The 22525-nt window shown below is 36.3% G+C and overlaps 1 protein-coding gene across 1 annotated transcript; it reads right to left on the reverse strand.

Annotated features, from left to right (window-relative positions):
• Positions 1-18135: 18135 nt before the first annotated feature.
• Positions 18136-19071, reverse strand: LOC113261847 (olfactory receptor 14A16-like). The gene has a single exon (XM_026508169.3). The coding sequence runs from the start codon at positions 19069-19071 to the stop codon at positions 18136-18138; it is 936 nt and encodes a 311-aa protein (XP_026363954.3).
• Between the last annotated feature and the right edge of the window lie 3454 nt (positions 19072-22525).

Here is a 22525-nt window from a genome sequence, read left to right on the forward strand (position 1 = left end):
ACTTTCTAGCTTTTCAACAGTGTCATGGGTCTGGGACCTTTTGAAACATCCTTTCCAACAGGATATCAAGGGCTGTCTTCCACTGATGACATTTCCAGAATACCCAGTCACCAGGCTCTAGGCTGTGACTAACAGGATCTTTTGAATTGGCATATGAGAAAGGATATTTAACCTGTGGATAATAGGTTTTAGCATAAGACATTAAGGACATACAGTACCTGGTTTTATTAGCATAAGTTAACAAGGGAACAGCAGATACTTTTATATAAATAGACATTCGCTTACTAGAGACTATCATATATGGACTGAGTTTATGTTTTCCAAAAGGGGTACTGTGAACAGTCCACAAGAGCAAAGGCAATGCCGTAGGCCAAGGGAGTCCAGTAGTTTCAGCAAGTTTAGATATTTTAAGTTTGAGGATATCATTTGTTCTCATTAACTTGCCTGATGATTGAGGGTGATAAAAACAGGGAAAATTCCAAGATGATTACAAAACTTTCATTAAACCTAGTATGATTTGTTCAGTGAAGTGTGTGCCCTGATCAGCGGAGATCTTGGAGAGTATACCCCAAGAGGAAAACACATTTAATTTTTTAAGATATAATTTAATTATTTACAGGGAGTGAGAGAGCAGAGTGGAGGGGCAGAGAGAGAAGGAGAACCTTAAGGAGACTCCCCGCTGAGCAAAGAGCTCAATGTGGGGCTTAATCTCAAGACCCTGAGACCAGCTCAGACACCCAGGTGCCCTGGGAAACATGTTTTCTAACAAGATCTTTGCCATTTGAGGACATCTGCTTGCCATGGAAGAGTTGTTCAACCTACATGAAGAACATAAATACAATAAGAACACATGGAGAACATATAATAAGTGGCAGTTGAATTAAATCCAAATTCAGGTGCTCTAAGTTTTCAGTGAAATGAGGTGTGAGGCCTCTGGGAATGAAAGTAACTTTTCCCCCTGAAAATTATGAACGTGACAAAATAGACATTAGTTGTAAACTGCTTTCACAATTTTATAGAGGTCTCCCCATCAGTGTTTATTTGTAAGTTATCCATTATGAGTGAAGGAATGAAAAAATAAAAGATGGGGTTTGCCAGAAAGCTGGGTAGAACCAAGTAGCCATATTGCATTCCCACAGCCCTATTTATTGGATTTAAAACCATTGTTTGCACATCATGACTTTGATTCCGGAGCAGACTATTGCCATGTTACAAGGACATCTAGAGGGTCATTTTGGTAAAAGGAAAATCCATGTGTGCCCCAATCTTTGTAGGTTCTGTATAAACCATTCGAATGAAAGTCAGCCAGAGCATCTCCATGATACTCAAGTTCAGTCTTTTTGGTGCAAGCCTGTTTTGTTAACAATAATTTCACAAGTTAAAAGAGTAGCAGTAAAGAGATCATTTCCTTGTTTTAATTTTTGACTTTGGTCCTGGTGGACATAGGAAACTTGTTTGTTTCTACAAAAACCCCGTACTGTGGACAACCCCAAATTTGTATCAGTTGACAGTGTAGGTGACAACAATCTATCCTTCAGATAACTGGCATGAGTTCTTTTTGTTGGACTGATTTAGCCCAATATTGTGGGATAGTTCCCCTCTCAAGTAGTTAATACTGGGTAGTTACAGCATAGTCAGCTTGGAAGTTTTTCTTTGTTTGTTTGTTTGGTTTTTTCTCTCATCTTTACTGCATGACACTTTGACAATCCTATCAGGAGGGGGTGTCTTATAAATCAGGAAATGGTGTCATGAAATACTATTATCTCACACTAATGGAGTCATTTTCATAGATAAGAGTAATAGGATAGCAGGAATAGGAATATTGAAATATTTAAGATGTAATTTTATTGTGCAAACTGAAAAATCTCATAGGAGTTAATTCTGCTATCAGAGAAATGTTGAGTCAATTCAGATTTAAGACAACTTAGGACAGTAGTCCAGTTTGTAAATAAAACTAATTTCCTTGGGTTAAATCTGTGAAAGCTTCTACTAAGTGTCATTGAACCTATAGCCTTAAAGCAATTGGGTTAGGCACATGCAACTACACTGAATTGTGTGCTATAATAGGCATAGGCCCATATTTAATTCCTATTTCTTTTGTGAGCACATTCAGTGCTTGATTATGTTTTTCTTGTTCAGATAAGATAGACTGGTTAGCTAGCTCTGGGGCAGGCAGTTATGGAATGCTTGTTTTAGTCTTATAAGATCTGCTTATCTTTATTTTCCCACGGAAGGCACTGAGGGCTGGTAATATTAATAAGTAAGTATAGTGGGGAAGGCAATAGAGAAAAACCAGGAAACAGTCAAATAGTCCCTAGTCTGCAACATCCAGCCAGGCTTAAGAATCCACAAAACTCATTTAGTTGGGACCCTAGCAAATTCTTGGATTTCGTTTTCTCTCTGTGGATAAGTGGATTCCTTCAGTGCATAGATTATAACCTAAGTGATAACAGCATCTAGACATAATTGAAATTGTTCCTTAGGGACTCTACATCCTTTTTCACCTAACTGTTGCAGCAAATGAATGGAATCTTTTTTTGAGTGCCTTTCTAGTAAATAATTACAGCAAGATGTTGCCCACGTATTGTAAAAGTGTTGCTTTTCCAGGATAGTGGAGGGTGGCTAAATCTTGGCCGAGTACTTGGAAGAAATAAGGAGGGATTTCAGTGAACCTTTGCAGCATAACTGTCCAGGTATATTGTGGGTTTTCTCAAGTGAATACATGTACATATTGGCTCTTGGGATCTACAGAGATGTTTAAGAAAGCTGAACATAGGTATACCACAGTGATCCATTTTGTGTCTCACAGGATTTGTGACGAAAGCATTTTTGGATTTGGAACAACTGGGAAATGGGAATAATTACCTTGTTAATAGCTTTCAAGTCCAGGAAAAAAGTAACCATTCCTGCCATTAAGATTTGAACCAGTGAAATCAGTATGTTACTGGATGTGGTAAAGGGAATGATTAGTCCCCGGACAATTAGGTCTTTTACCTTTGGTGTTAGGCCTTCTGTGGCTTCAGGCTTTAACGGTTATAAAGGCAATTGATGAAGAGGTTTATTTGTGTCTCTCTGAATTTTTATAGGTTCTGCATTTTTTTTTTATTCTCCCAATGCCAATATTAGAAGTAGAGCATAGATTTTTGAGTACCTAATTATATTAGAGGACTCTTGTCATTATCATTCCTCTTCTATATCAAGAGCAGATCATAAGGAGTATAAAAGATCAGGTTCATGTTCATCAGGAAATTTTAAGGTGAGGTATCCCCTGGAGGCAAAATATATTACCCCTTTAAATGTAGAGAACCCATTTCTACCTAATAGATTGGCAGGACCTATAAAAAATGGTATTTCTTTTTTTTTTCTGTGAAATGTCCCAGTATCATTGGTACTGGTTGATATATATATAAAACATATATAATATATATCATATATAAATATCATATATAAATATCATACATATATAAAACATATATAATATATAATATATAAATATCATATATAATATATATCATATATAAATATCATATATTATATATATAAATATCATATATAATAAATATATATAAATATCATATATATATATATATATATATATATATATATAACTGCAAGGGCACCTTTGTCTTATAAGTGTGGTTTCAAGTAGAGAGAAAACTTCTGGTACCTATCAGACTTTAGCCAGATTTCCCTTTTTTTTTTTTTTTAGCTTAGATTCAATTAGTCAACATATAGTACATCACATCTTATTAATTTTAATTGTAGTTTCTACTTGGCTTTTCAGGCAAATAACTGGAGAATCCTTTGGAGTCCTGTTAATTCTGGGACCAGCCTAAAAGAATAGATATGGGGCATTTGAGTTGATGTGGAAGGACTTGCATAAAACCTTGGAGAGTAATCTTTTTCGTTGTCTTAGTTGATTACAATTAAGACATTCATCCCTTGGACAGCATTTTGATGATGAATTGGTCTTGATTCCAGGTGCCTGGCCATGGGATTATTATAATTCTACTGGCAATAGCTTGATGGGTTTGTGGTCTTATTTGAAAGTTCTTTCTAAGTACTCAGCTGTGGTTCTGTGTTCCATCAGGCTAGTTGCCTTCCACTGTATTTTCTGCATTTTAACGGATCCACTAATCTCAGGGCAGCTAAAGTAGGGTGGGTGATCTCATTTATTATCTGTAACACAGAAAACCATAGGAGGAGAGCTTCCAGGTGGACTTTAAATCTCCTAAAGAGTCATCCTTCTTGTTTCACAGTTTCGAATAATAGACCATTCAGATCAGCCAAGAAAGATTACAGAGATGCTTTTTACAAGATCAAATATTATTTGCATGTTTTTCTTTTTCTGTTTTATGAAAGGACCATATTAGATTTTGAGTATTACTCTCACAATTTTCCCATTATGCTTTCTGCATCCATGGTTGGGGCTTCATTAGGCCCTACCAGCATGTATACCACCAGACAAGGATCTAGCAGCCCAGGGTCATAGTCCTGATAATGATCTTTAACTAATAAAGACTCAATGAATTAATTCCAAAGAGGGAACAGGTGAAAGATGCCAATTTCCATCATTCTTATTGAACAGAATACTGCATGTTCTAGCAATAAGAGAACTAAAATAAATAAAAGAATACAATGTATAAAAAATAAAATTTTCTTATTGCATTATTGTCCATGTAAAAAACCCCAGGGTATCTACCAAAAAAGACAATGTTTTGTGTACGTATATTTTAAAGATTTTTTTCTTTATTTGAGAGAGGGAGAGAGAATGGTGGGATCAGAGTGAGATGGAGAGGGAGAGGGACTCCCCAAGCACACACCCCAGTTATCACAGAGACTGTTTTGGGGCTCGATCTCAAGACCACTGATATCATGACCTAAGCAAATCAAGAGTCAGATACTTAACTGACTGAACCACCCAGGAGCCCCAATTTGTATGTATTAAGAATGAACCCAAATATGTTAAAACTGAAAAGACTGTACCATTTTAAATTATACTGAAAGACATGAAATAATCATGTGTAATATACTCAATTACACATACAAAGATTCTGTAAGCTGAAAATGTCACTATAGTGATTAAAGTAATTAAATAATATGTAAATAAATAAAAAGTGTTGTCAAATACAACCACAGCTGGACTTTAGTTAACATGTGAAAACAGATTTATTCAATAACTAGATCAGTAGGGATAATGCTGTGCTCTCTTCTTCTTTCTTTAGAAGTGATTGTGCAGTTTTAAAAAGAGAACAAAGGAGGGGATAGTGTTTGGGATCAGTAGTGTCAGAGAACTGAAAAGGTATGAAAGGTCGGTCATTTTAGAGAGAGAGAGAGAGAGCTCTAGCAGAGGGACTAACAGGCAGAGGGAGAAGCAGGCTCCCTGCTGAGCAAGGAGGATGATGCAAGACTTGATCCCAGGAGATCAAGACCTGAGAGGAAACCAGATGCTTCATCATCTGAGCCAGCCAAGTGACCCCTTTTCTTATTTTTTTTTATAGTTAGCACATGACATTACATTAGTTTAAGGTGTAAAATATACTTTCCACAAGTCTATATGTTATGGTACACTCACCCCAATTGTAGGAACCATTTGTCATCATACAATATAAAAATGCCTTTGATTGTATGCCTTATGCTGTACTTTTTATCCTGAATCATTTCATCATTACATACCTGGGGGACTATATCTCCCACTACTCAACACCCATTTTGCTCATTAGCACCTCCCCTCTGAAAACCATCATTTTGGTTTCTGTATTTATGGGTCTCTTTCTGCTTTTTTGTTTGTTGTTCATTTTTTTCTGTTTTAGAATTCCACAGATTAGAGAAATCACAGCTATTTGTCTTTGTCTGACTTATTTTACTTAGCATGATACCCTCTAGGTCCATTCATGTTTGCACAAGTGTCTACATGGCAATATATAGACACATATACGCACACATACATATATGTTCTTTTTTTAACCAGATGAAAGTGCAAAATTGGTGCAGCCACTCTAGAAAAAAATATGGAGGTTTCTCAAAATTAAAATAATGAATTCCTTATAATCCAGTATTTTTACTACTCAGTACCTACCAAAGAAAACAAAAACACTAATTTGAATAGATATGTGGACAATACATGTATCACAGGACTTTTTATGATAGTGGTTCTGTTGTATTCATGCCTTTGCTTTCTTTTCCTTTCCCTTCCTTTCCGTTCCTTTTTCTTTCTTTCTTCTTTCTTTCTTCTTTCTTTCTTTCTTTCTTTCTTTCTTTCTTTCTTTCTTCTCTCTTCTCTTGCTTGTAGGTGTCCAGTTTTCCTAGCACCATTTGTTGAAGAGAATGTATTTTTTCCCACTGTGTATTCTTCTCTCCTTTTTCTTAGATTGATCATTTAAACATATAAGCATGAGTTTATTTCTGGGCTCTTTATTTTGTTTAAGTGATCTACTTGTCTATTTTTGTGACAACACCTAACTGCTATGTGTCAAATGTGCTTCAGGTCTGGATAAAGAAGATTCTATGTAGTACACAGACATAAAGAAAAAAAGCATGAGATTGTGTCATTTACAATAATATGTGGATTTACAGAGTATAATGTTAAGTGAAATAAGTGAGAGAAAGACAAGTACCCAATGATTTCACTCACTTGTGGAAGTTAAGAAACAAAACAAAATATGGTTTCACTCATATGTAGAACATAAGGATAGTGCAGAGGACAATAGGGGAAGGGAGGGAAACTGAATGGGAAGAAATAATTGATGGAAAGAAACCATATGAGACTCTTGACTCTGGGAAACACACTGAGGGTTGTGGAAAGGGAGGTGGGTGGAAGGATGGGGTAACTGGGTAATGGGCATTAAGGAGGGCACATGATATGATGAGCACTGGGTGTTATATTCAACTAATGAATCATTGAATATGAAATAAAAAACGAACGATGTACTATAACTTGTCTAACTGAAATTAAGAAAAGACAAATAAACAAACAGAGAAACCAAGAAATTAGACAAACAAATAAAACCCAGATTCTTAAAATCAGGTGGATGAGGGGTGAATAAGATAGATACATATAACTTCTTCTTTATCCATTAATCTATTAATGGACACCTGTATTGCTTCTGTATCTTGGTTATTGTTAATAATGTTGCAATAAACATGTGAAGATATCACAAAGGATGTAATAAAAGAGTGAATATTTTTGTGAATATGTGAAGCGAAGAGAAGGAACAGGGAGGGTAGGGGAAGAAAGGGACAATCAGAATAAGAGGAAGGGACAAGAAAAGGAAGGAAAGAGAGGGTAGGGAGCCCACAGGTGTTCCCTGATTGACAGTTGTTGACATGGGTAAGCCGGAGGTGACTAACTAGAAGGGAGTCATTCTATGTAACTGGTCTGAGAAGCATGTTGGACTTCTCTGGTAGGTTCTGAGTTAAATGTAGGGAAAACGGTTTGGAAACTGGCAATTACTGACCAAGTTCTGACTGTTTTGTGCTGATTGGTACAGGGGTTGTGATTTGGCTGCTTTGGCAGGTTCATTCAATCATTGTGGGTCAGGGTTCTTTTGTCATCTATGGTCTGGTCATTGTCTGTTTGTGTATTCGGTCTCAAAAAAAGTAATGAGTCTCTGCTCAAATGTGTATGCATCAATCTTCTCTTTATGGGGAAAACAACTGTCTTGAAAAGTTAGACATTCAAAACTAATAAGGTTGGAAATATTAAAATATTGATGCTGTCAAATATTTTTTCTAGCTGAATATTTTTAAACTTGAAAAACAAAGCCCAAATTTTATTTCAATAGATGAATGTATTGTGAAAAAAATCTTCTCAAAATTGAAGATCTAGATCTGAGACACCACAAACATGGACTTAATGTTTTTTCCAGCGTTAAACAATAAATTTGAGCTGGATATCTATCAAACTATTTAAACATCATGAAATTAGTCTGAGATGTGAGAATATGTATCTGGATCTCTACAAGCAAAAAAACTACTGCTTTTTACAAGGTAGAATGTGTAGAATTGTGTATCAACAGGGAGATATCAGATGATAAACAGAAAGGGGAGGGAGGCTCCAAAAGCTGGCTCCTGGAAAGTGATATAACACTGGAGTGAAAAATTAGAACCCTTAGACATGCTCTAGGGAGAGACTTCCCTTTCTCAAGGGAGGGGGGTGCTAGATATGAAAAAGGAGAATTCTAGGGATGGTATTGTCCCCTTATCCCCAAAGTAAAAGGGGTTTCTGGAAATGGTAGAGATCACAAGCATTGGAGCCAGAAAGTAGTTTATGGACAGTGAACCCAGGAAGGGACTCTCAGCTTGGATCATCATAAACCACAAGCTGGGCCAATCCATAACTGTTCTTTCCTTGAAGAGCCTTAAAATATCTAGAACTTGTGCCTACAACTGGTGGAAAACTCACAGAATGGTAGTGGCTGGGAAAAGGCTTTAGAGTGGAACCCAGACCTGATTCTGGAGCTTTGGGTGCATACATGAGCCTGTGGCCACTTGTGGTTTTAGAATCAGAAAGGGCAGAGGCACTCCTGGGCCCCCAAGACTGCTTCTGAGAGAGTTGCTTTGGGCACACACCATGAGAGGCTGTGGTTTTCAGTGGCACATGCAGAAGTGGAGACTGTTTGTCCTGGAGGGTTTATTAAAGAGGAAAGACAGATTTTTCTGCTTTGGGCCAGAGGTTTGGCTGTAGCCATTTTTCTCTGATCCTCTGAAAAGGCAGGGAAAGCCTCCAGAAAACAAAAGCCACACAGAAGACCTGTTTCCACTGAGCCCATCCCCCTGATAGGGGCAGGCCAACTCTGCCCAGGTAAGGATACTCGAGAAACAGCATGGCAGGTCCTCCCCCCCTCCTCCCTCCCTTCCAAAGCTGGAAGAACAGTTGGATGACAATTCTATGGATACTATAAGACTGTAAAATTACAATGCCAGGGGAAAATTGTACATTGAGCTCCAGCTGTGGCCTCACAACTTGCTTATTTTTCAGATATAATTCTCCTTTCCTTTCCTTTTCTTTTTTTCCCTCTTCTCATGCTTTTGTCTCTGTTGTATTTTCTTCTTACATTCTCATCAATTCAACTACACGTCTATTATATCAACTCATTTTTCATAGTTGCTTTTTAATTTGTATTTTTACACATCCATATTTTTATACATATATGCTTTATTTTAGCCCATTTTTCAGTATGTGCAGTTTTACCTATTTATATGTACAAATTTTACTGTCCTTGTAATTTTGGGACATAGTGGCCTCTAACACACAGAGAAAAATACAACCAGGAATAATTGAAACACCCTGCTTTGTCCATACTGGAGATTATATACCCCTTCCCCTCCACCCACCCTGATTTAAATATTTTTTTCAATTAAAAAAATATTCTTCAGTTTCATTTTGGCTTTATTTTATTTCAATGGTGGCATCTGACCACTCTGGATTTTGCTAGGGTACATCAGGCTTAGGTCACAGTTGACATTTTTTACTCTGTTCATTTGCTCAACCACCCCTTGACAAATTCACTAGAAGGAGGAACTCAAAACAAATAAAAGAACGAGAGACAATGTCCTCTGCTGCAGAACTAATGCATATGGATATAAGGAAGATGTCAGAGATAGAATTCAGAATACAATCACAAAGTTAATAGCTAGGATAGAAAAAACAACTAGTGACAATACAGAATCTCTAAAAACAGAAATGAGATCTAATGAGGCCTAACTTAAAAAATGTTGCAAATAAAATGCAGTCTAAACTGGATACTCTAACAACCACGGTAAATGAGGCGAAAGTGCATCAATGATCTAGAAGATAAGATAGGAAGGGGCTGAAGAAAATAGGGATAGGAAGCTAGTAGCCCATGAAAATAGACTTAGAGAGATCAGTGATGCCATGAAACATTTCAGTATCAGAATTATTGGGATCCATACATGGGTGGAGTGAGAAAGAGGAATAGAAGGTATATTTAAGCAAATCATAGCTAAGAACTTCCCTAATCAGGGGAAGGAAACAAGCATTCTTGTCCAAGAGGTAGAGAGGACCCCTCATAAAATCAATAAAAATAGATCAACACCACAATACATAACAGTGAAGGAAGATTGCAAATCTTAGAGCCAAGGAAGCTAGTCTGAGAGCAGCTATGGGTAAGGCATTTCTTACATATGGAGGGAGGAATATCAGAATAACATAAGACCTCTCAACAGAAACCTGTCAAGCCAGAAAGTGTTGGCAAGACATAACCAGGGTACTAAATGAAAAGAAGATGAAGCCACGAATACTTTACCCAACAAGGCTTCACTCACAATGGGAGGAGACATAGAGAGTTCAGGACAGGCAGAAACTGAAAGAACATGTGACCACCAAGCCAGCCCTGCAAGAAATATTGAGGGGGATTCTGAAAGTGAAGAGAGACCACAAGAGTCACATAGACCAGAAAGAAACAGAAAACCTACAGAAATGGAAACATTACAGGAAATAAAATGGCACTACCTTATATATTTCAAAAGCTACTCTGAATGTAAATGGGCTGAATGCTCCCACGAAAAGACACAGGGTTTCAGATTGGTTAAAAATGTAGGAACCATCCATATGCTATCATCAAGACACTCATTTTCAACCTAAAGACACCTCCAGATTGAAAATGGGGGGAAGAAGAACCATTTATCATGGTAATGGAATGAAAAGAAAGCTGGAGTTGCAATTCTCATATCAGACAAATTAGATTTTAATCCAAAAACCATAGTAAGTGATGTAGAGGGACACACTATCATACTAAAAGGGTCTATCCAAAAAGATATAACAGTTGTAAATATCTATGCCACCAACATGGGAGCCACCAATTATATAAACCAATTAATAACCAAAATTAAAAAAAAAGTATAATGACAATAAAACTTAAATAGTAGGAGACATCAAAACTCCACTCACAGCAATGGGCAGATCATCTAAGCAGAAGATCAACAAAGAGAAAAGAGCTTTGAAAGACACATTGAACCACCAGATGGACTTCATAGATATATACAGAACATTCCACTGTAAACCAACACAATACTCATTCTTCTTGAGTGCACCTGGAACTTTCTCCAGAACAGACCACATGCTGGGTCACAAATAATGTTTCAACTGATACCAAAAGATTGAGTGTTTTGTTGTTGTTTTTTGTTTTTGTTTTTTTCCTGCAGGTTATCAGACCAAAATGCTTTGAAACTAGAACTCAACCACAAGAAGAAATTTGGAAGGAACTCAAACACTTGGAAGTTATAGAGCATCCTGGTAAAGAATGATTGAGTCAACCAGGAAATTAAAGAGGAACTTCACCAATTTATTGAAACTAATGAGAATGAAAACACATCAGTCCAAAACCTATGTGATAGTGCAAAAATGGTCCTAAAGAGGGAAATACATAGCCTTCCAAGGCTCTCTCAAAAAATAGAAAAATCCCAAATGCACAAGCTAATCTTACAACTGAAGGAGCTGGAGAAAGAACACCAAATAAAACCTAAACAAACCAAGGAGGAAAGTAGAAATAACAAAGATTAAAGTAGAGATCCATGAAATAGAAACCAGAAAAACAATAGAACAGATGAATGAAACTAGATGCTGGTTCTTTGAAAGAATTAAGAAGATCAATAAACCTCTGGTCACAGTTATCCAAAAGAAAAGGGAAATGAACCAAATTAAGAAAATCATGAGTGAAGGGGGAGAGATCACGATGAACACCAAGGAAATAGAAACAATTATTAAAAATTATTACCAGCAACTATATGCCAACAAATTAAGCATCCTGGAAGAGGTAGAGTCCATCCTAGAAACTTATAATCTACCAAGACTGAAACAGGAATAAATAGACAATCTGAATAAACCAATAACCAGTAATGAAATTGAAGCAATAATAAAAAAATCTCCCTAAAAACCAAGAGTCGGGGGCCAGATGGCTTACCAGGGGAATTCTACAAATATTTAAAGAAGAAATAACACTTATTCCCCTGAAGCTTTTTCCAAAAATACAAACAGAAGGAAAAATTTCAAACTCATTCTATGAGGTCACTATTACCCTAATCCCAAAATCAGGTAAAGAACCCATCAAAAAGGAGAATTAAAGACTAATATCCCTGATGAACATGGATGCCAAAATTTTCAACAACATCCTAGCTAATAGGACTAAACTGTATATTGAAAGGATTATCCACCATGACCAGGTGGGATTTATTCCTGGGATTCAAGTGTGCTTCAACATTCAGAAATCAATCAACTTGATAGAGCACATTAATAAAAGAAAGACAAGAAGCATATGTTCCTCTTAATTGATGCAGAAAAAAAAATTTGACAAAATAGGACTCCTGATTAAAATTCTTCAAAGTATAAGGATAGAGGGAATATATATCAATATCCTAAATCCATCTCTGAAAGCCCACAGCAAATATGATTCTCAATGGGGAAAAACTGAGAAATTTTCCCTTAAGGTCAGGAGCAGGACAGAGATGTCCACTCTCACCATTGTTGTTCAGCATAGTACCAGAAGTCCTATCCTAACAATCAGACAACAACAACCAAAAAATAAATAAATAAAAGACATTCAAATTGGCAAAGAAGAAGTCAAACTATCTCTACTCACAGATGACATGATACTTTATGTGGAAAACCAAAGCAACTCCACGCACAAGTTATTAAAACTCATATAGGAATTCACCAAGGGGGCAGGATATAAAATCAATGCACAGAAATCATTTGCATTTCAACACACTAACAATGTAACTAAAGAAACAGAAATTAAGGAATTGGATCCATTTACAGTAGCACCTCAAATCGTAAGATGCCTAGGGATAAACCTAACCAAAGAGGTAAAGGATCTCTACTCTAGAAACTACAGAACACTTATGAAAATATTGAAGAGGACACAAAGAGATGGAAAAACATTCCATGCTCATGGATGGAAGAATAAACATTGTGAAAATGTCTATGCTACCCAGAGCAATCTACACTTTCAATGCAATCCTTATCAAAATATCACTGACATTTTTCACAGAGCTGGAACAAACAAACCTAAAATATGGATGAAACCAGAAAAGACCCTGAATCACCAAGGGAATGTTGAAAAAGAAAAACAAAGCTGGGGGCATCACAATTCCTGACTTCAAGCTATATTAAAAGCTGTGATCACGAAGACAGCATGGTATTGACAAAAACAGACACATAGATCAATGGAACAGAATAGAGACTCCAGAAATGAACCCTCAACTCTATGGTCAACTAATCTTCAACAAACCTGGAAAAAATATCCAATGGAAAAAAGAGAGTCTCTTCAATATTGGTGCTGGGAAAATTGGACAGCTACATATAGAAGAATGAAACTCGACCATTCTCTTACACCACACCCAAAGATAAACTCAAAATGGATGAAAGACCTCAATGTGAGAAAGGAATCCATCCAAATCCTAGAGAAGAGCATAAGTAGTCACCTCTTCAACATCGGCCACAGCAACCTCTTTCATGACACGTCTCCAAAGGCAAGGGAGACAAAAGTGAAAATGAACTTTTGGCACTTCGCAAGACAGAAAGCTTCTACACAGCAAAGGAAACAATCAGCAAAACAAAGAGGCAACCCAAGGAATGAGAGAAGATATTTGCAAATGACACTACAGATAAAGGGCTGGTATTCAAGATCTATAAAGAGCTTCTCAAACTCAAGACCCAAAAAACAAATAATCAAGTCAGAAAATGGGCAGAAGAAATGAACAGACACTTCTCCAAAGAAGACATCTGAATGGCTAACAGACACATGAATAAATATTCAACGTCATTAGCCATCAGGGAAATTCAAATCAAAACCATATTGGGATACCACCTTACACCAGTTAGAATGGCAAAAATTGATAGGCAGGAAACAACAAATGTTGGAGAGGATGTAGAAAAAGGGAAACCCTCTTACACTATTGGTGGGAATGTAAGTTGGTACAGCCACTCCGGAAAACAGTGTGGAGGTTCCTCAAAAAGTTAAAAATAGAGCTACCATATGACACAGCAATTGCACTATTCGGTATTTACTTCAAAGGTACAGATGTAATTAATAGAAGGGCCACATGCATGCCAATGTTCATAGCAGCAATGTCCACAATAGCCAAACAGTAGAGGGAGCCAGAATGCCCTTCAACAGATGACTGGATAAAGAAGATGTGGCCCATATATACAATGGAATATTACTCTGCCATCTGAAAGAATGATTACCCAACATTTGCATCAACATGAATGGAACTGATGATTATGCTAAGTGAAATAAGTCAAGCAGTGAAAGACAATTATACGGTTTCACTTATTTGTGGAACATAAGAAATAGCAGGGAGGACATTAGGAGAAGGAAGGGTAAAATGAAGAGAGGGAAAACAGAGGGGGAGACAAACCATGAGAAACTATGGACTCTGGGAAACAAAGTGAGAGATTTAGAGGAGAAGGGGGTGGGGGGGTGGCTTAGCCTGGTGATGGGTATTATGGAGGGCACTTATCTCATGAGGCACTGGGTGTTATACGCAAACAATGAATCATGGAACAGTACATCAAAAGCCAATGATGTACTGAATGGTGACTAACATAACATAATTTTTTTTAAAAAATGACTTATCAAACTTGAGCCCCAAATAACAAATAATCCAGTCCAGAAATGGGCAGAAGACATGAACATACACTTCTCCAAAGAAGACATACAAATGCTAATAGATCCATGAACAAATGTTCAATATCTCTAGTCATCAGGGAAATACAAATCAAAACCACAATGAGATACCATGTTACACAAGTTAGAATGGCAAAAATTAACAAGACAGGAAACAACAAATGTTGGTGATGATGTGGAGAAAGCGGAACCCTCTTACACTGTTGGCGAGAATGCAAGCAAGCACAGCCACTCTGGAAAATAGTATGGAGGTTCCTCAAGGTGTTAAAATAGAGTTACCCTACAACCCAGCAATTCCACTACTAGGTATTTACCCCAAAGATACAGATGTAGTGAAAAGAACAGCACACGTACCCCAATGTTCTTAGTAGCAAAGTCCACAATAGCCATACTGTGGAAGGAGCCAAGATATCCTTCAACAGATGAATGGATAAAGAAGATGGGGTTCATATATACATGTAATATGACTCAACCATCAGAAAAGATTTCATACACACCATTTTCATCGAAGTGGATGGGACTGGAGGGGATTACGCTATGTGAAATAAGTCAAACATAGAAAGACAATTATCATTTGATTTCATTCATATGTGAAACATAAGGAATAGCATGAAGGATCATGGGGAAAGGGAGGAAAAACTGAATCAGAAGAAATCAGAGGGAGACAAACCATGAGAAACTCTAGACTCAAGGAAACAAACTGAGGGTTACAGAAGGGAGGGTTTGGGGGAATGAGGTAACTGGGTGATGAGTGTTAAGAGGGCATGTGTTGTGATGAGCACTGGGTGTTATACACAACTAATGAATCATTGAACCCTTCATTAAAAACTAATGATGGCTAATATGTTGGCTAATGAGCACAATAAAAAACCAATTCAAAAAGTTTAATGTATCTGTTAAATATAATAAATATAATTATTTTCAGATCATACAATACTTCCATTTTCATTTTTGAGAAATTTCCATACAATTATTTTGTATCTTTACAAATTACTATCCCAATAGTGTACAAATGTTCTCTTTTTTCCACATCCTCACCAATACTTGCTATCTCTTTTGATCTAATGCACAGTGTTTTGTATAAATTTAACAGTATTGTATATTTAACTAGCAAATTAAGGAAGTAGTTCTTTTATATAACTATGATGCCAAAAAATAGTAATTATATGATGTGATGAAGGTGCTAGCTAAATCCATGTTAGTAATCATATCACAATACATAAGTTTGAAATCAACATGTTGCACACCTTAAACTTAAACAATGCTATTTATAATTATGTCTCAATAAATTGGGGGGGGGAAAGCCAATATAGTTACATTTTAGCAGAGGATAAGGAAATCCTGTGTTTGTCTTTGCATATTTTAAACATATTAGTATATGAATGTTCACACTAAAAAAAAAGAAAACCCAAAAAACAAAAACCTAAATGCCACAATACTTTGACAAAGTAAATAATAATACCAAGTTGTGTGCACCCATACTGCAAGATGCTTTCAGAGTAGAAAAAGGAAATAATAAAGCACTCAGTTTAAAATAACATGTTCAAACAAAAAAAAATCATCAACCTTATGATATAAAACACAACCTACATTAAGAATTAACATTTATTCCCATGAAAGACATAAGGAAGAACTATTAGCACAATAAGTCCAAAAATAATGCTATCTTAAAAAAATAGACCAAATATATCAGTGAGAAAACATTTAAAGGAATTCTGTTTAGTTGTATTCAGTCTGAAATTTGAGCCAAGTGATCTGGTATATTTTAGACACCCAATAAGATTGATTTTTTTTTCCCATGATGAATCAAGCTTACTTTGCAATACTTCTTATATTTATGTCTTCTCTTTTTCATTAATGATATAAATTCTGTATGCAACTGTATTTACTTCATTTGATGCATGCTATTTTATTTAAGAATGTGGTTTTGTTTAATTTTTATACAATTATTTTATACATTAGTTTAAATTTATTTTATAATTAGCATGATCAGGTGATGCCTGGGTGTCTCGGTCAGTTAAGCATCTGCCTTCCGCTGAGGTCATGATCCCAGGGTCCTTGGATGGAGTCCCAGATCAGCCTCCTTGCTCAGCGGGGAACCTTCTTCTCCCTCTGCCTGCTGCTACCCCTGCTTGCACTATCTCTTTCCCTTTCTGTCAAATAAATAAATATGAATCCTAAAAAAAAAGCGTGATCATAGATATATTACCATTTTTTTAGAGTTAGATTATTTCTTGCCCAACATTACCATTTAATATTTGCAATTTTATCCAAATCACCATATATTCTTATTGTAAATGACACACTTATTTCTTAATTTGGAGCAAGCGCCTTTGATTTAGTTTGGTTAATTCCATATATATCTCTCCTAATTGATGCCTAGACTGTCCACAGATATATTGTATACCATTCCTTTAAAAAATTTGTCATAGCTCCTCATTTATATTTTATGGCTTTCCTTCTAGAATGACTGACATTTGTATCCTTGTATACACAGGACTAAGAGTGAAACCCTGGAATGTGCATACTCTCTATTATCTTGCTTATTGAAAACTTAGAAACGTTATATACATAATTTTGACGCATCTCATCTTTATATAAAGGGATATTATTTTATAAACAGTGTATCTGAATCTAATACACAATAGAATTTGACATCACTATAACTAAGTTGTATAATCAATTTTTTCTGTGGATAAACTTTATAAATGGTGTTTTTGACCATATCTATCATATAAAAAATGTCTCCAGTACTATGTGACAAATATGAGGCTAGGAAAATCACAATTGATTTTGAGCATATTTGTTGACAATTTTTCAGCACACACAATGTTTATTGTCCCTTCACTGTTTTTTAGGACATATACTTGTTTCTGAGCTCTTAAGCAAGTGAGGGGCTGAATTACCAACCCGTATTTTTTTGTCAGATATACAGATCAAGTGAAATCTTAATAGATTGTCAAAGCATTTTTGTCTTAAATAGAACATGATCAAAAGACATCAACAAAGATTTTGTTGATCCAGAGCGGCTGGTGTTTTCTGTGGTAGTTTAGCTCTGCCATCAGGAAACCCATTTCTACATACCCAGCCAGCTCAACACTTTATCAGGATGTGGGCGATTCCCTCCCCAGTGTCTAGTACCTTGGAGAAGGGATTATCTCATGGAGAGGATGGATGAGTGAGTGGATACCATTTCTATATGCAAGACACTCAACTGACATTCAGATCCATCTTGCCATAAAAATGTACATCCTATGGAACAGCACCAATAATAAAATGTGTATCTGTTAAATTTACAACAATTTGTATAAAACAAATAATTTGAAATTCTGTGTATTTGTATTTGAAAGTATTTTATTTGTGATTTTCAAATTATTTGCATAAACCAAAAATTCCATACACATTAGTAGATATCAGATTCATTGATATTATGAATATATATATATATATATATATATATATATATATATATATATATAAAATGTCATTTTTCACCAAAAAATTTTCCAAGGGCCACCTTCATGTCCCTGTTTCTCAGGCTGTAAATGACAGGATTCAGGCTGGGAGGTAACAGAGAATATAACACAGGCATAAAAAGGTTCAGTGATGATGGCGATTTTGAGTTTAAACCTAAATATTCAATAAATGCAGAAGAGAGGAACAAGGTTACCACAGTTAGATGGGGCATGCAGGTGGAGAAGGTTTTAAACCTGCCTTGTGAGGAAGGAATTCTTAGGACAGTGGACACAATGTAAACATAGGAAGCAACCATGAAAGTAAAACATACAAAAGCAAAGCAACAACTGACAATAATAAACACATATTCTAGAATTTGCTCCCCAGAACAAGCCAGTGTGAGCAATGATGGAATGTCACAGAAAAACTGATGCACTATGTTGGAACCACAGAAATGGACAGAAAATGTGCCTGCAACATGAATGGATCCATAGACACAACCAGTGAACCATGATACTGTCACCATCTGCACACAGGAACCTCTATTCATGATGGCCTCATAGTGCAGAGGACAGCAGATGGCAGCATAGCGGTCATAGGACATCGCCAGAAGGAGGGTAAACTCTGTGCCGGCAAAGAAAACAACAAAGAAAACCTGTGAGACACATCCTACGAAGGAGATGGAATGGCTGTTGGTCAGATAGTTCATGATGGATTTGGGGACAGTGACAGAGATGTAACAGATATCAATCACAGACAAATTTTTGAGGAAGAAGTACATGGGGTATTGGAGATGGTGGTCAATGGTGGTGAGGGTGATAATGAGGAGGTTTCCCACCAGTGCCACCAGGTAAACCAGGGAGAAGAATGCAGCATAAAGTCTTTGTAGCATCTGGTCATCAGGGAATCCCATGAGCAAGAATCCTGTTATTAGGGTCACATTTGCTAATTTTCCTGCAGGCATGATGATTTTTTTTTGAAACATATATTTTTCTTGAATCTTCAGAATCTGTCTCTTTGTGTTGGTTCTGTTATTCACTGATTGTGAAGTTATTCCTGGGGTAGAGCATATCTTGCAAACTATAATTTCTTCAATGCATGTAAAAACAACTATATTAAGATAGTCATTAAAACAGATCAGAATAATTTTTCATGTAATAGCCTAACACTTATACATGAAATAGACCAATACTACCTCAGATATCCATAAATGGGGGATTTTTTTTGATTTTTCTGGGATAGGTTAAAAAGTAGCAGGAAATTGGGAATAAAATAATTTGTTTACTCATTCTTGGATAATTGTTTTAGTTCAATATGAACTGTGATTGTGGTGTAGTTGAAGACTCAGTATGGGTAACTGGGAAATTATTTCTCCCTTTAATTCTCTCTATCATATTATAGCATAGGTAAATGCGGAGGGGAATGATGGGTAGAGCGAAAAACTATCTTTGTATTTTTTTCTGTGACAATGATAAAGCCTAAGATACTAAGATACTAATATACATCTTGCACGTAATTAAGGTTACAATAAAATCTCTAATATTCATACAAAGATTTAAAGAAGATACTATGTGAGGTTTATTTTAAAACTCAATAAAATCATAGACTTGTCTATGTATTACTTATTATAATTTATGTAGTTTTCTTCAATAAGGACACATGCCTCCTATGTAACTAATAAAATTAAAATACAGTGTTATCTTATTTTCTTGAAGGAAAAGGGAATATAACCAGGTGAAATAAATTTTCTCACTTAGACATGTCACAAGAGCTGGAATGACACTGGGAAACTTACAGTAGATGCATAGAGGTTTGGAAGAAATTCACTTACCTAATAAGAATCAAGCCTCCCTGATTATAGGAGTCAATTATTTAAATACCATGAAACTTTAAGATAAAAATGAGCTTAATAAAGGGCACTTTCTCACACAAGAAGAAAATTTGAAAAGCTGGATCTATTGACCAACAGGATAAAAATTCCTGTTTAAACATTGCTATTGCTTTGGTTTCCAGGGTGTTGTTGAAAGAAGGTCTTCTCTCCACGGGCAAACACAGGTTCAAAGGGTACTTATATGGGTCCTGCATTGTTGTGCATGTTTACAACTGACTAATTAGAATGAGAGCTAATTAACTGCATTAACAATGAGTTCTGATGCTGTCTCATGTTGTCTTCACAGATGTCATAAAGTCCAAAGTGCAAACAATTAGGTCTAGTTGAGGTTTTTTTGTTTCTTTTTTCACCGAGTAGGGTTAACTGCTATGAGACCTTCTAATTAATAACAAGAATATTTTAATAGATTTTAGTAAAATTTCACAGTGTTAGGTAATGGATTAATTTTAATTTATAAACCCATGCCTGAACACAAGTGATTGGCTGTGTCTTTTTACTTTGATACTTATTTTGAATTATTAAAATATTTTTCATAAGCAAGATACCATTCCTATTCCATATAGAATATTTACGATATAAGATAATGCAGAAACTTAAATCTTCGTTCATCTCCACTCCTGTTTCCTTTCCTGGGGGGAAAAAGGTATTTTTTTTTTCATTTTTTTGCATTTTATTTATTTTTGAGTTTTCCTGTGTATTTGCAATATACAAATGCAAAAAGCATATACATCAATATAAGTGAGATCTTACTATGTTTTCTATCTACTTATTTTTAACTTATATTTTCCAAAAGCACATGCAATACCGTTACAATTTTTTTAAAGATTTTATTTATTTATTTGACAGAGATAGAGACAGCCAGCAAGAGAGGGAACACAAGCAGGGGAAGTGGGAGAGGAAGAAGCAGGCTCATAGCGGAAGAGCCTGATGTGGGGCTCGATCCCATAATGCCGGGATCACGCCCTGAGCCGAAGGCAGATGCTTAACCACTGTGCCACCCAGGCGCCCCAATACCGTTACAATTTTTAAATGATTAATGACATAACTAAACTCATGATTCTTCATAGAAGTCAAAATTTTTCCCAATTAAAAATTAGCCAATATATGTACAGTGGTAATTAAGTAAAATGTCAATCTTCCCATGTACCTCTTGGCTACTATACACAATTTATTTTTAACTCTTCTGTAATTTGATTAATTTTAACAAATCATGGTGTAGGAGTTTTATATCATTTTACCCCCAAACAACACCAAATTTGACAATTAACTGTAGACAAGAGTGTCTTTGTTAGATCACAGGAATCCAGTGGAGACGTTCAAGCACACCATTAGAGCAAAATATCCAGGATAGAATGCACTGAAGAGGGGAAAGGGAGCAATTTCCCTTTATCCATGTCACTGATTCCCCATGACATTGATGAGGTTGGGAAATATAGGTGGGGTTCAGTGGGGTGGAGTCCGGAGCCGATGACCAAGAAAGAATTCTTGAGGCATCTTTGGTGCAAAATTGGTGGTTTATTAAAGCATGGGGACAGGACCCATGGGCAAAAAGAGCTGCTGCCCCGGGTTGTGAGAGGTGGCTGATTATATACCATGGGGCTGGGGGAGGTGAGGAAAAAGGGAGGCTGAGAAAGCACTTTCATATGTCAAAAAAGACTCACAGGACACTGGGGGCCCCACCACCGTCAAGCCAAGGCCGTCCATGCTATCACTGTGTCCTTATCAATGAGCTGCAGTTACTTTCATATGTCAAGGAAGATTCGCAGGATATTGGAGGCCCCACTATTGTCAAGCCAAGGCTGTTTACACTATCACTGTGTCCCTATCAATGAGCTGCAGGTGCTTTCCTTAGTTTTAGGGCAGCCAAGAATGCCAAGGAATGTTGCATACATGGGGGGTGCTGTTGCAGGGTTTTAGCTTCTGCTTTGTCTTCAGCTTGCCTTCCTTTCCCTCATCAACATCACAGATCAGTTTCAAGGGAGATCTCTGAAGTAAGAGCATGTTACTTAGCACAGATATGTGTGAAACTGCTAAAGAGACTCACTTTTACCCCATTCAGAATACAGAAGTGATTTCCACAACTGAGCCATGGGGAAAGGCTAAAAACAGAATTATAAAGTCTCTGAATGTATCAGAAAAAGATGGATCCCATTAACCACTTTAAAGACTCTATCATGAAGAGTGCACATGGGCCAGTTGGCACATCTCACATGCACATCTTACGGTTGCCAGAGGAGAGGGAATTGGGTGGTGGGTAAAATGGGGAAGGGAAAGCAAGAGGAACAAACTCCCAATTATAAAATAAATAGAACACAAGGATGAAAAATATAGCACAGGTTATATACTCAATTATACTTTAACAACTTTGTATGTTGAGCTGACAGATGGAAACTACACTGACAATTGTGAGTCTGTTGTAATGTATACAATTACGGGATCACTATGCCGTATATTTCAAATTACTATAATATCTTATCTCAAGTATACTTCAAATAAAAAAAAATGTGCTTGAATCCCCCCAAAATAA

This window comes from Ursus arctos, unplaced genomic scaffold (assembly GCF_023065955.2).
Source record: "Ursus arctos isolate Adak ecotype North America unplaced genomic scaffold, UrsArc2.0 scaffold_5, whole genome shotgun sequence".
Classification (NCBI taxonomy): domain Eukaryota; kingdom Metazoa; phylum Chordata; class Mammalia; order Carnivora; family Ursidae; genus Ursus; species Ursus arctos.

Excerpts from the sequence above, each read along its gene's own strand:
- LOC113261847 (XM_026508169.3), bottom strand. The coding sequence starts at position 19,071 with ATGCCTGCAGGAAAATTAGCAAATGTGACCCTAATAACAGGATTCTTG.